Genomic DNA, 16,264 nt, shown 5'->3' with positions numbered 1-16,264 from the left:
AACAGAAGTAATCATTGAGACAGTCTGCAATATCCTTATCTCCTTCTACTATTCTGCTGTCAACTGATTTCAATTTTACTATTCTATTCTTAGTTCTTCTTCTTTCACTGATATATTTAATAAAGGGTTTGTCCCTATGTATTACTGACTGTGTTATCTTCTTTTCCGCATGAGCTTAAACCTTCCTGAATAACTGCTTAGTCTCTAGTCTGTCTGTAATTTTTATAAGCTATCTTTTTTGTCTTTACAGCATGTGCTACTTCTTTGAAAAAACATATTGGTTTCCTCTTTCTTTTACCTTTACAGACATGTCTAATACAGTGTGTGGTTGCACCTTTCAAAAATTCCCATTGTTGAGCCCCCTGTAATAAGAGTTTGCCCTTTTAAATAGTTGTATAGTGTTACGGTACCAACAGGATACCAAGGGTTAATACCAGATGAACAATGTCCTGAATATGGGATCAGCAATTCACAACCCAGCCAGTTTTCAGGTTTAAAACAGAATGTCATTTATTAAAAGGCTATGCCTAGTATTTATGCAGGTCTGACCCCCCAGATGGGGGGGGGGGGTATGAAAAATCAGCCTTCCTAAAGTCTAAAACTTTAGTTTTAGTCTGGGTGGACAGTGCCTGCACATGGATACTAAACCAAACAGATTGATGATCAGTGGACCCTAAGTTCTCACCTACAGACACATCTGATACTGTATCACTGTTTTTAAGTATGAAATCTAATATAGCTATTGCTAATTCCTTTTCGAGTTGGTTCCTTAACCAATTGCTCAAGAGATTCTAGCAGAGGGAATCTTCCAGTCTATACCTGGCAAATTAAAGTCCCCCATTACTATAACTTTACCCTTCATGCTCATTTTGGTTATTTCTTTTAATAACAGATTGATCAATCTAAACAATGCTGCCTCTAGTCCTGGCTTATCAGCAACCTCTGTATACATCTCTGACCCATCTACTCACTCAATTGATGTAGAATTTTTTACATGTGATTGGGTTTGTCAGAGGGAGACATTGATCAAAACTGAACCCACAAACACATTTTTAAGTGACGTTACCCAGTGTAGACAATATGGTTTTCAATCCTTAAATGTGACAGAAACACAAAGTAAATTATTTGATGAATTGTAAAAGTAACATAGGTTTCATGATCTTATACATTTGGGCTTTACCATACAGATACTGTTTGAATAGCAGGACTTCCATAGATCAGTACTTTGTAAACACATTTCCAAAAAGGTTTATGTAAATGTTCTGTAAAATATTTTAATGTCTGTTTGTTATGGTAGTTGCTGGATAGAATGATGTATCAAGTTGCTGGCTGTGGGTATTCCAGAGTGTTCTAACGGAGTGGTCTGGTCATCATTTTTCACCTACACTTAGACTATATTGTCTCTATGAAGTATCTTATCTCGCTCTCTTGTATCACTATTTCAAAGCTTACAAGATTTTCTCTTTTTTATATATATATATTTCTTTTATTGCTCTTTAACTGCTTTCAAGATGTGTTTCTTGCATAAGTTAATGTGTATTTATTTATAGAGGGAGTTTTTGTTTTTTGTTTTTGTTTAAATTCATTAGCTCTGTAATGCTTTGAATTTGTTCTGTGATGCACCACGAGGTATACAGTTACGAGATTGGTTATAATGGAGAATGACTCAAAGCTTGCAATGCGATGAGGGATACAAATCTTTATGAATTCCACAATTTTCGTGGCAAGTTTTTTCAGTGAGTTTCAAGTTTCACAAATGCGTTTTTACTGAATTTAGGCCATTAACCCTACTTTCATTGATCTCAAGGATTATATAACATGTAATTACTAGCTCCCAATATATTAAAACTACATATCTATAAATGCAATTGATACCTGTTGTCCTTTAATTCCAGTAGGCCCACGCTGCCCAGGAAGTCCATTATCCCCTCGAAATCCCTGTAAACGCAACACAAACAAGGCTAAAATTAGTAATACATATACTTTGTATATTTATAAGAGGTAGAAATCCCACTGTTTTAGTCAAAATATAAAGACATGTTAAAGGGACATTAATTTTTTTTTTAAAATGTAATTCATGATTCATTTAGAGTGTACAATTAAAAAATCATTATCAAATGTACCTGGTTCTCTTGATATCATTTGTTGAAAAGCAGGTTGGTAAGCTCAGGAGCATGCACATGTCAAAGCACTATTTGGCAGTAGGGGTGGGCGAATGTGTAAATTTTTGAATTTCGAATGTAGAACGAATGTTATTACCGAAATTCGAATTCTAAATCGAATTCTAAATTTTAAATATTCTTAAAAATTCGAAAATCGAATGTTATTTACAGTTTTCGAATGTCACTTTCGAATTAGAATATTTATAATTACATTGAATGTCCACATTTGAAATTTCGAATTTAACATTCTATTTAACAAATACTATTCAGAAGTTCAATAGTTCATGTGGTAGGGCGGGAATCTAGTAAATTGATACATAATAGATACAAATATATCATTTTGAATGTTTCCATATAGAATATTGCATAATTCGAATATTACATTTAAAGAAAAAGCATTAGAAATACTATTACAATCTAAATTCGAATTTTTCGAATTCGAATACACTTATTGCATAATTTGAATATTACATTTAAAGAAAAAGCATTAGAAATACTATTACAATCTAAATTCGAATTTTTCAAATTCGAATATTGCATAATTCGAATATTACATTTTAAGAAAAAGCATTAGAAATACTATTACAATCTAAATTTAAATTTTTCGAAAAGAATATTTTCGAATGTAATCGTAAAATTCGAAACCGAACATTCGAAAATTGAATGTTAGAATGTTATGTAAACATTCGAAATTCGATTTGAACGAACGAATGTGTTAAAATTCGTGCCGTTTTTCGAATGTTGCGAAACATTCGCCCATCCCTATTTGGCAGCAAAGAACACCAGTATATTTGCTAATAGAAGTAAATTGGATTTTTTTTTTTTAAATTGTATACCCTGGGATGAATCAAAAGAAATCATGGGTGTCATGTCACTTTAAGAATAATAATAAAAAAATAGATAAATTAATTGTTCCGAATATAATATTTTCTTTAAAATCCTGTTTATTTAAGACCAGTATTTATAGATGTTTTTTTTTTTTATTATTTCGGACATTGCACTGCTGAATCATCTTTAATAGGGACATTCTTCTGTTTGAAATCTGTCCCAGTGGATGCATTATAAAACCATTCAGTAATTAACCTCCATTGTGTGGTAATAACAAACAATAATTATGTTATATACAACAACAAATGAGTTTACTTCTGCTAAATGCTTGTGGGGAACAGGATATCCAAAAAGTTTTTTTTATAGGAATTTCCCTAAACACAATAAGTAAAAGAATTTATGTTCTCAACACCTGTTTAATGGCTTCATTCTAAGGTTTCATAAATGTTTGGTACCAGTTATTTATTGTGGTAGTTTGTAGTTGATATATTGTTAAATACAGCTGTATGTGGAAACTATTTATTGTACTATGATGGGAAAATACCATGTCTATTCCCAAAGGTAATGTTTATCATGAGAACATTGCAGAACATAACAGCTGATTATAAAGATGAGTCTCACTATGTTCTTTGGGATATGAGAAAATCTGTCAATACAAAAAAAAAACTATTTGACTAATGTGACCAAGGAAGAAGTTTCAGTTTACAAATCCCATTTCCAAAAAAAAAAAATCTATTGTCTGGGTGAGTCAGCACTTGCAGTGCCATTTGCAAGGCCTTGAAGTAAAGGTAAAAGCAGAAGGGATTTAAAAGCATTCTAGAACTCTTCATTGAGAAAAAGCGTCAATAGTTTTTGGATTATACCACACAAAAAGCAAAACAAAATGTACATATATTATCAAATTTACCTCATTCTTAGAGTCCATTGTTGAAACTTGACTACTTTCCATGAGAGCCTACTAAGATAGGTTCAGGGGCATGCATGTGTTGTGAGCACAATATAAATAAAATTGTCACAAGTGCTGTTGAACTACACCTGAATGCTCCTGAGCCTACCTACCTATATGTTCTCATGGAAAGGAGTGGTAAAATGTGCTGAACCATAAAAGTTTAATTTGATTTACATGCCCCTTTACTTAAAGTAGTTTTTATATTTGTATGGGCTTTACTGACTTTATATTAAAGGGGCATTAGACACCAATTGCATTAGTGTAAAAATTATGCTTAGTTACATGCTTCTTAGAGAGGCCAAAATGTAAAATCTGTAACTTAGGTTTCAAATTCTACAAATGTGGCTGAAGACAGAATTTTAAGGCCAAATCAAGACAGAAGATGCCTACACATACGAAAGCCTTTGGTTTTAATCTAAAATTAAGATTTTAGAGTTTGGAGGTTCAATTAGGGTTGCCACCTTTCTTGGAAGAAAATACCGGCCATGCTAATTAACATAAATTTGCATAAATAATTTAACAGCATAAATCAAAAAATAAAGTTGATAGGACTTTATTTATTGCACATTCATAGTGAGAAGAAAGATTTTTTGGTTGTCTTCTTGGTTGTCTTCTGTGGGGGCCTCTTATGATGTGGAGATCCTTAAAGGGACACTAAACCTAATTTTTTTTCTTTTGTGATTCAGATAGAGCATGCAATTTTAACCCTTTGAGTGCTAATGACGGCTCTGAGCACTCTCCCACCTTGAGGGAGATCTGGGGGCTCCTTGCTGCTCCTACCCCGGCGATCGTGCCTGTAGAGTGACAGGCATCGCCGGGGCTTCACGTGATGCGCTGTGACGTCACGCGCAATTAGGTGATGACGTCACCGCGCAACTTTATTTATACTTAATGTTATGTATAGGAGGAGGGGGCATGCTGCTTAGAAGCCTGTATCTCAGGCATCTAAGCAGCTACAGACCCCCAAGGCCCATTGTTGGAAAGGTAATCGCCTAACCTTTCCAACAGTGTAAGTCTTGGGGGTCTGTAAAAAAAAATAAAAAAGTTAAAAAAAAATTTTTTTAAAAATTGCAAAAATAATAATAATAAAAAAAATATTAGCACCCAGGTGGAAAATGGCTTAGCAGCCAAAGGGTTAAGCAACTTTCTAATTTACTCCTATTATCAATTTTTCTCCGTTCTCTTGCTATCTTTATTTGAAAAAGAAGGCATCTAAGCTTTTTTTTATTGGTTCAGAACTCTGGACAGCACTTTTTAATTGGTGGATGAATTTATCCACCAATCAGCAAGGACAACCCAGGTTGTTCACCAAAAATGGGCCGGCATCTAAACTTACATTCTTTCATTTCAAATAAAGATACCAAGAGAATAAAGAAAATTTGACAATAGGAGTAAATTAGAAAGTTGCTTAAAATTTCATGTTCTATCTGAATCACAAAAGAAAAATTTTGGGTTCAGTGTCCCTTTAAGGTTGCTAGTCCCTTGCTGTGAGTTAGGTCTGTCTATGTGATTGTTTTTGTACTAGGGAGGTCTTAGGGTGGAGAAAGTCTCATTGGATGAGGACTACTTGAGCCTTGAGGAGTCCTCCGAGTGGCCCTCTTCTTGGTCATTTGGGGGAAAAATCCACATGTGGGGGGACAGCATGGTTGTTGGATAGTAGTGGCACCTAAGGGTGTTGTATTTTGGGTGACTAGTGCATTTGAGTTAAGGTGTGTGGCATCAGAGTAATTAATTCTAGTGTTACACTATTACAGAGGTGTTATAGGGATTTAAGGATTATCAGGAGGTTAATTACACCAGCTTTGGTATACTACTGCTATGCAGAGTTATTTCTTACAACAAAGCAATGCCATTTTGATGCTAACATTGTTCTTATCAGCATCAGCACTGCATATAGTCTGAAACATTTTTCTAGAATGTAAAACATTACCAGTGTGATCACAGTTAGATTTAGGGGTTTGGGTTGGGGGTGAGGATTACAGTTATACTTAAAAGGAATATGAAACGCAATTTTTTTTCTTTCATGATTCAGAAAGAGCATGCCGTTTTAAACAACTTTCCGATTTACTTATATTATTTAATTTGCTTCCTTCTCTTGTTATCCTTTGCTGAAAGGTTTATCTAGGTAAGATTAGGTTCTAGCTGCTGATTGGTGGCTGCATATTTATACCGATTGCCATTGGCTCACCCATGTGTCCAGTAGTGCATTGCTGCTCCTTTAACAAACGATGCCAAGAGTATGAAGCAAATTTGATAATAGAAGTAAATTGGAAAGTTGTTTAAATTTGTATGTTCTACCTAAATCATGAAAGAAAAATTTTGGGTTTCATGTCCCACAATGCATTGCGGTGCCAGCAATGTTTCATTAGTTAAAGGGACACTGTACCCAATTTTTTTCTTTTGTGATTCAGATAGAGCATGATATTTTAAGCAACTTTCTAATTTACTCCTATTATCAAATTTTCTTCATTCTCTTGGTATCTTTATTTGAACTGCAAGAATGTAAGTTTAGATGCCGGCCCATTTTTGGTTAACAACCTGGGTTGTCCTTGTTGATTGGTGGATAAATTCATCCACCAATAAAAAAGTGCTATCCAGAGTACTGAAACAAACAAAAAACTTAGATGCCTTCTTTTCAAATAAAGATAGCAAGAGAACAAAGAAAAATTGCTAATAGGAGTAAATTAGAAAGTTGCTTAAAATTGCATGCTCTATCTGAATCACAAAAGAAAAAATTTGGGTTCAGTGTCCCTTTAAGTTGTATAAATGGGCACATACCACATTTTAGTCTATAGTTGATTTTTTTTTTTTTTTTTTTAAATCTGACACACGATACAGCTTCAAATGTTCCTAATATTATCAATATTGAATGCTCAATTCAGATAGGAAATGTGATTAAATACTTTTAATACTTTTGTTCCCACAGTATTGATTTAACGTTATACTACCAAAGCATCAATGTGGGTTCTCCTCTTTAATATTTTTTCGATTGACAGTATAATGCACTAAACATTTGCTTTCACTGTGTAAAAATTTGCTATTAGCCTTTTCCAAACATAAGGTTGTGGATTCAGAACCAAAGTTAACACATAATTTGTCTGTTTTGTGAAAGTTGTGATTTACATAACAGTCTCTAGATATTTAGAATAATCTTCCAGCTCACTTATGAGACACAAATAGAATGAGGTATTTAGAAAATATTTGGCATTTGATTAAAGCACCCATGAAGATTCAGCTATGCTTAATATGTTTCTAGTAGGAATGATTCATTTTGAGGAAACGTTCATCCAAATAAAATATTTTATTAAAAGCAAAAGCTGCTGCTATTTTTTCCTTTGTTGTACTGGTGCTGACAAACATTTAAAAACATGTAAAGCTGTCTTACTGTAAATTGGCTGCTCCCTTATTTTCCATATTTGTGTTTTTAAAGGGACAGTCCACCCCAAAATTTTCCCTCTTTTAAATTGTTCCCATTGATCCATTTTACCTGCTGGGGTGTATTCAATTGTTTACAAGTAGCTCCTTTACCGAAAATTATTAGGGTATGTAGAGGATTTAAGGGATTTTAGCCCAGTGTAGAATTATACACTAATAATTATGACATAGTAAATTTAAAATTAATACTTTATTGAAAAAGGACAACAACAACATTCATCTATTGCTGGGTAAAAAGAGTGGGAATATCACATCCAATCCTTCTATTCAGTATGAGTCCAACACGAATTACAAACAAAAAACGGGGCCTAGTGGCTAATGGGGAGTGTGAATAAATGTATAAAAATATGGGGTTAGCTAGATTTAACTAGTATTTAATTTGGCAGTTGTAGACGCTAGAAAAGATTCTCCTGCCTACAGACTCCGTAGGAGTTCTCCAATCAGCCGATTATAGTTAAAACCCCATATATTAATCAACAGCAAATCTTACATACACACAGAATACTCATTCATTATATATCCTTATAATTAAGGGCCATAGTCATGTCCTATTGTAATAGGGACTTGCTGCAATTCTCTTTAGTAGTAGTTATTTTAGGTTGAATCACTGTATCTATTGCATCAATAGACATTATCATCAGTCAAAAAATCGATTAAGTTCAGTCATTTTTCCTCATATGCTGTTATCACAGTACAATATGACTATCACATCAACAGTAGTATGGGTTGTCTGTAAAGAATTTAGCAGCTTAGTCTCTAGTAACGATATAGGGTGTAGATATTCTCAATGTTGAAAATGTTTGGAAATTATACAGATACACGGCACAGATACACGACTTATATGCTCTTGGTTGTTATAGTAACCATTTGTATGTTTGCGGAAGTGTTGCAGTTGACACTTCCGCAAACATACAAATACTATAACAACCAAGCGCATATAAGCTGTGTATCTCGGCTTGGCCAGCCCTAATACCATGACAAAGTCACGTTTGTTAGTGACAAAACACGTCGGTGGGCGGGGCTAATGGGGCAACGTGTGTGACGATCGTTTGCTGTAATACACACAGTTACAATATTGATACTTAATAAGAATATATTTCTATCATAAACAAAGTTGCTAACTTCTAAACAGATAGTTTAACTATTGGTCAATATAAATGATACATTAAGCTGTGACAACAGCATCCGAGCTTGATAAGCAGGGAAATTTGATTAATGATTACTGACTAATGTTAATATTTGTTGGTGTGATAAACACAACTTTCCTGCACTACTAAGTTAAAAACCTTTTGTTTAAACTTTTGTAGCTGAATCCTGATATATTAAAGCTTTGCAGCTTAATTCTGATACATTGGGGCATCTTTATGGTCCGTTACGATAAGGAAAAATAACGAATGAATCCATTGATGTGAGTGTGGTTGATATTTATATAGGGTTTCTAGCCAGAAATTGGCTCACTGGGTAACCCCCATTATGTTTGCAGGCAGGAGGACACCTTTGAGCGCATAGGAACGCCTGTATGGAATGTTTGTTTAACTGTTGTTAACCCTATAATTTCCAAATATTTTTAACATTGAAAATATCCACACCCTATATCGTTACTAGAGACTAAGCTGCTAAATTCTTTACAGACAACCCCTACTACCGTTGATGTGATAGTCATATTGTACTGTGATAACAGCATATGAGGAAAAATGACTGAACTTAAAGGGCCATAATACCCAAATGTTAAAACACTTGAAAGTCATGCAGCATAGCTGTAAAAAGCTGACTAGAAAATATCACCTGAACATCTCTATGTAAAAGAAAGATATTTTACCTCAAAAGTTTCTCAGTAGCCACATCCCATTGTAAAGGACTTCTAAGCAGCAAATCAGTAGGTCTGTCCCGGGACAGCAAAGGGGGTGAGCTTACGTGCACACTCATCTTATTTCCCTATTCAGTGTAAGAAAGTTTACAGTGAAATCTCATGAGAGTTAAATGAAATCTCATGAGATCACAGTAAAATAGTTCATGACCTCAGCACTGTTGATGCTGATTGGCTGCAGCTGAAGTATAACTTTTTACACATGACTTACTCTGCTGAACTGAGGAAATTGTGAGGTAAAATATCTTCCTTTTTTACATAGAGATTCTCAGGTGATATTTTCCTGTCAGCTTTTTACAGTTATACTGCATCAGTTTCAAGTGATTTAGCATATGAGTATTATGTCCCTTTAATCGATTTTTGACTGATGATAACGTCTATTGATGCAATAGATACAGTGATTAAACCTAAAATAACTACTACTAAAGAGAATTGCAGTGAGTCCCTATTTACAATAGGACATAACTATGGCCCTTAATTATAAGGATATATAATAATGATTATTCTGTGTGTATGTAAGATTTGCTATTGATGAATATATGCGGTTTTAACTATAATCTGCTGATTGGAGAACTCCTACGGAGTCTGTAGGCAGGAGAATCTTTTCTAGCATCTACAACTGCCAAATTGAATACTCTTTAAATCTAGCTAACCCCATATTTTTTATACATTTATTCACACTCCCCATTAGCCACTAGGTCCTTTTTTGTTTTTTTGTTTTAATTAGTGTTGGGTTCATACTGAATAGAATGATTGGATGTGATATTCCCACTCTTTTTACCCAGCAATATATGAATGTTGTCGTCCTTTTTCAATAAAGTGTTAATTTTAAATTTACTATTTCAAATAGCTCCTTTACCCTTATTTTGGCCTTTGAAATAGCTGATTTAGCCTGTGGTATCCCAACCTATACTGAAAGTTTTGATACTGGAGTCTCAGCTATTGAATAGCCTAAGTAAACACAGCCAGCAGAAGAAATGACACTCCCAGTGGGGTGCAGGAAAGTTAAGTAATAAAATGATAATTTTCCATTCTTCTCTCTATGTATTGAGCTTTAGCTTTCCAGACAAATATAAGATAAGGAAGCAAGTGTGTGTACACAAAGTGATAACATAATGAGATATGATATTGCCTTAAACTCAACCAATTGTAATAGGCTGTGGTTCAAAATCACAAAACCAGCTACTTCATATACACAAATAGACCTGAAAATGCAATTTCTCATACATTTTTACTCTGCAGCTGGTATAACAAGTAATTGAAAAAACATTAATATAAAAACAATTTTACAGTGTACTGTCCCTTTAATGCCACTCTCTTCCATTTAACATAAAACAAATCAGGTACTTAATCAGATGTTAATTTAATTAAGCATTCATTTTTTATATCTAGCAATTATATTGTAAACATTTATATATAACACAATGAACATCACAATAAAGTATATAAAAAAAAAGGACATTTAATAGCAAAACATTCCTTAAAGGCACATGAAACCCAAATATTTTCTTTCAGGATTTAGATAGAGCATACAATTTTAAACAACTTTCCAATTTACTTCTATTATTAAATTTGCTTCATTCTCTTGATATCGTTTGCCGAAGGAGCAGCAATGCACTACTAGGAGCAAGCTGAACAAATCTAAAGAGCCAATCGCAAGAGGCACATGTGTGCAGGCACCAATCAGCAGCTATCATCCAGTAGTGTAGGATGTGTGCATATTCTTTTTCAACAACTGATGCCAAGAGAGCAAATAAGTGAATTTAAAAGTGTCTTAAAATGACATGCTCTATCTGAATCATGTAAGTTTAATTTTGACTTTCCTATTCCTTTTAAAGCTTCAAGAGACACACAAAGTCATCCTTGTGAAAGAACAGAATCCAAGTGTCTTGAATTTCTTTTTTCTTTTTCCCTTTTCATAAAAAATGGAAGTTAAAGCTGGTTGAATTTAAGTTAGTACTAATACAGATGTACACTTCCTACTAATGCTCATTGGCAGATAAGTACTTCCTACTAATGATCACTGGCTGATAAGTACTTCCAACTAATGAGCACTGGTTGATAGGTACTTCCTTCTAATGATCACTGGCTGATAAGTACTTCCTACTAATGATCACTGGTTGATAAATACTTCCTACTAATGATCACTGGTTGATAGGTATTTCCTACTAATGATCACTGGCGTATACGTACTTCCTACTAATGATCACTTGTTGATAAGTACTTCCTACTAATGATCACTGGTTGACAGGTACTTCCTACTAATGATCACTGGTTGATAAGTACTTCCTACTAATGATCACTGACTGATAACTTGATAAGTACTTCCTACTAATGATCACTGGTTGATAAGTACTTCCTACTAATGATCACTGGTTGATAAGTACTTCCTACTAATGATCACTGGTTGATAGGTACTTCCTACTAACTATCACTGGCGTATAAGTACTTCCTACTAAGGACCTGGATCACTGGTTGATAAGTACTTCCTACTAATGATCACTGGTTGATAAGTACTTCCTACTAATGATGACTGGCTGATAAGTACTTCTTACTAATAATCACCACTGGTTGTTAAGTACTTCCTACTAATGATCACTGGTTGATAAGTACTTCCTACTAATGATCACTGATTGATAAGTACTTCCTACTAATGATCACTGATTGATAAGTACTTCCTACTAATGATCACTGGTTGATAAGTACTTCCTACTAATGATCACTGGTTGATAAGAACTTCCTACTAATGATCACTGGTTGATAGGTACTTCCTACTAACTATCACTGGCGTATAAGTACTTCCTACTAATGATCACTGGTTGATAAGTACTTCCTACTAATGATCACTGGTTGATAGGTACTTCCTACTAATGATCACTGGTTGATAAGTACTTTCTACTAATGATCACTGGCTGATAAGTACTTCCTACTAATGATCACTGGTTGATAAGTACTTCCTACTAATGATCACTGGTTGATAGGTACTTCCTACTAATGATCACTGGCGTATAAGTACTTCCTACTAACTATCACTGGCGTATAAGTACTTCTTACTAATGATCACTGATTGAAAAGTACTTCCTACTAATGATCACTGGTTGATAAAAACATCCTACTAATGATCACTGGCTGATAAGTACTTACATTTCAAGGGACAGTGTACTGTAAACCTTCCTCCCCTTTCATGTGTTCCCAATAAACCATTATACTTGCTGGAGTGCATTCATTTTTTTTCTTTACAAATAGCTCCTTTATCTTTATTTTGTCTGCTTTTGCCTGCAATATTGGCTGTAGAAAAGTTATGTAAACATGAGCCAGCAGAAGAAAATAACCTCCCTGTTGGGAGATATGTACTAAAATGTTCATCTTCAATTGCTCTCTCTTAAATATCTGTCTTTGTGTACTCAAAGATAAGATGAGAATGATTTGTGCATATAGAAAGTGACAAGATAAGGAGGCCTGCTCAGCCCATTTAAAAGTGTTGTGGCTTCAAAGCAAAAACTGCTATTTTTTAAAAATAAAAAATGTTTTACTCTGCAGCTGGTATAACAAATCATTGGTAAGGGACAACTTGAGATTTATTATCTAAAATGTTTAGTTATGCATGATGAAACAACTTTATAATATACTTTAATTATTTATTTTGCTCCCTTGTCATCAAATTTAGCTCTGGAAATTGAGGATTTTCTAATTCTTAGAACTTACAATGCACCCTACTAACCTCTCAAGGCTAGCCCTGCTACACATTTGTCCTTTATTGGCTTTTGCTGATAACAGCTGAAAAACAATGTACTTTACACTAACATTACAACCGTGGCTAGCCTTGTTGTCTGTAGACTAAAGCCCAGATAGCCTCCTCCAATAAAGGCAAATGGTCGATGGAGTTTTGCTATTGATAAACAACACAACAGAAATTTCTTTCTAATTGCTAGGTGTTTTGTAATAAAAAATATTTTGCTGCAGTATCATCTTTAGTAGTCATATGAATTTTGTCTAGCATGACTTCAGAAGGCATGAAATGCCATTATGCATTTGTTACTGGTTTATTATATTATAACATATGATCAAATATGTAATTAATATTATTATTTGCGTGAAAATATCTTCTAATCAAGTACAGAGCAGACATTTTTGATATAGAACATAATGGTTTGCTGGAGGTAAAATCGGATTTAGTTTCTACTCTAGTGGAAAGAAATAAGGCCCTATGGGAAGCTTCTGTGCGCCTCTTGTCCACAGATAACAACCCCAGCAAAAATAACTCACCAATGGCAGAAAAGGCCCCGCCCTCTTGTACGCCACAAGAAATATAAAAGAGGGTTATTTCTCTCTACTTGTTAAGTCAAACTGTGAAAGCAAACATAGATGGGCTTTTTCCACCAATTTTTCACCACATTTTTAGGCATTTTCCAAATTTAGATTAGAAGAAAAATAAAATAATTGGAATGTAATCTGTATTCTAAAAAGCACAAGACATGTGTTCATTATATTTTCATATTTTGTAGGCTCAGCATTTCCAACAAAATGCAGAACAAAGGTTAATAATACTTACCTCATCACCATTAACTCCTGGAATGCCCATCTTTCCCTAAGGAAAAACATGTTAGAAATTAAATAAATACACAATAGCCACGTGAAATATTATGTGAAATCTGTGTTGCATGTAATTCATTTCATATTGATACGTTAGAAGGGCTCCTTAGAAACGCAATTAACAGCCCTTCTTTATAACACAGAAGCAATAGAAGTTCTTCCCAATATGATGCTGTATTGGGATGTTGACAACAATCTTCTTATTATTAATGTTTTCAAATTAGCTCAGAAAGTAAAGTATGGCCTAAATAGTAAATAATAATAAATACTATCTATGCAAGCCGCTACTGATAGCGACAGAAACACAACATAGCTGTACATATATATTTATAAATACATATACAGTATATATATAAATATAAAAATATGTGTTTGTGTGTGTGTGTTGAACTATTTGGAACATTTTGGAACTTCTGTGGAAGCTGTAGAAGCCTATTTCACAAAAGGCTAATATGAACAAACTATACTAAAGATTCCAGAAGTAACACTTATGGGCAGACTTTTTGAACGTAATCTTTGTTACGCTATGTGTAGCACCCTCTATTTCTGTTTTGTTCCACACCATGCTGTGTCTGGGGAGATTCCACCCAGTTAACCATTGTTTCTGCTCTTCCAAAAGAAATGCATTGCACATAAAAAGATGTGGCTTCAATACTGCATTCATTTTCACATAACGTGTTATATATGTGCTTGATAAAGAGCTTAATAATTACGGATGGGCATAGGGCTGTTTTAACATTTAAAAGGTAGAGTGAGTGTTCCACTGACATTCATTCTTCCAATTAAAATTTTCTGTAGAAAGAGCATTAATATTTTGATATTGAATGTTAACATTTGAATTTTTAAATGCATAATTTAAAGGGACATGAAACCCAAATTTTTTCTTTCATGATTTAGAAAGAGCATGCAATTTTAAACAAGTTTCTAATTTACTTCTATTATTTAATTTGCTTTAATCTCTTGATATACTTTGGTGAAAAGCATATCTAGATAGGCTCAGTAGCTGCTGATTGGTTGCTGCACAAAGATGCCTCGCGTGATTGGCTCACCCATGTGCATTGCTATTTCTTCAACAAAGAATATCTAAAGAATGAAGCAAATTAGATAATTGAAGTAAATTTGAATGTTGTTTAAAATTGTTTTCTCTACTGGAATCATAAAATAATTTTTTTGGGTTTAGTGTCCCTTTAAGTATAATATTTGAATGTTGATCTCCATAGACATACATTATTGTTTACTGGAATTTAGATTTGAAAGGTAATATTTAAATATTCAAACATTATGTTCAGTCATTGATACAGAGAAATGTAGTAAATGCTTGAAAAAAATGATGTTGAAAGATTTGTTCCAAAGCATTTGCTCCTTCTTAGTTGTAATTATGCGGCAATTATATAGACAGAGCACAATTATAACATAGACCTGTCAATTCAAAGTTTCTGTTTCAGTTCATTTATACATTGTAGAAAAAAGCATAAAGTTTAACTATGAGGCATATTTAACAAATGTCTGTCGGACCTGATCTGACAGTGCGGATCAGGTCCGACAGACATCGCTGAATGCGGAGAGCAATACGCTCTTCGTATTCAACATTGCACCAGCAGCTCTTGTGAGATGCTGGTGCAACGCTGCCCCCTGCAGACTCGCGGCCAATCGACCGCCAGCAGTGGGTGTCAATCAACCTGATCGTACTCGATCGGGTTGAATTCCGGCGATTCAGAGCAGGCGGACAGGGTTATGGATCAGCGGTCTTGGTGACCCTGCTTCATAACTGCTGTTTCTGGCGAGCCTGTAGGCTCGCCAGAAACACGGGCCCTCAAGTTCCATTCAGAGCTTGATAGATAGGCCCCTATGTCTTGTCATACTAAAACAACAGATTTGAGTACACAGAAGATATACTTCACCTTTAAACCTTTTATTCCTGGGATGCCAACATTCCCCCTGTATCCGGAAGGCCCCTACATTCAAAACAAGAGAAAAGCAATTATTACTTTAGTTGGTATGGATAATATATCATATGTAAATTATCAACTGTTACAGAAGTTACCAATGTTTATTTTGCTTTTAGACATTTTTGCAAATCCTGTTACATCTCAAGTTCCGTATAAATAAAGTACAATACATATAACATTTAAAAGATAGAACTTAATATATTGTGATATAGAATCATAGATTTTGATGGAAGGTAAGAACCATAGGCCCAGCATATTTTCCTATAAAGTGCAAGCTTAATTAGTTTGTAGGATAGTCTTTGTTTATTGCAGGCATTCTTCAAGTCCCCCACAGTCTATGGGGTATATTTATCATAGTGCGAGCGGAAATGATACAATGTAGCGTATCATGTCTGCTGCACAACGATAAATGCCGACACCATACGCTGTCAGCATTTATCATTGCACCAGCAGTTCTTGTGAACTGCTGGTGCAATGCCGC

At 34.3% G+C, this 16,264-nt stretch overlaps 1 protein-coding gene across 1 annotated transcript in view; it reads right to left on the bottom strand.

Moving 5' to 3' along the window:
* Positions 1–16,264, bottom strand: part of LOC128660599 (collagen alpha-2(VI) chain-like) — a 115,287-nt gene that overhangs the window by 48,364 nt on the left and 50,659 nt on the right. The window contains exons 14-16 of the mRNA XM_053714525.1: positions 15,736–15,789; positions 13,794–13,829; positions 1,876–1,938 (exon numbers count right to left, since the gene is read on the bottom strand). Of these exons, the coding sequence (XP_053570500.1) occupies positions 1,876–1,938; positions 13,794–13,829; positions 15,736–15,789 (153 nt within the window). The remainder of the gene's footprint in view (positions 1–1,875; positions 1,939–13,793; positions 13,830–15,735; positions 15,790–16,264) is intronic.

Source organism: Bombina bombina, chromosome 5, assembly GCF_027579735.1.
Source record: "Bombina bombina isolate aBomBom1 chromosome 5, aBomBom1.pri, whole genome shotgun sequence".
Lineage (NCBI taxonomy): Eukaryota > Metazoa > Chordata > Amphibia > Anura > Bombinatoridae > Bombina > Bombina bombina.
This window is presented reverse-complemented; position numbering and strand designations above follow the sequence as displayed.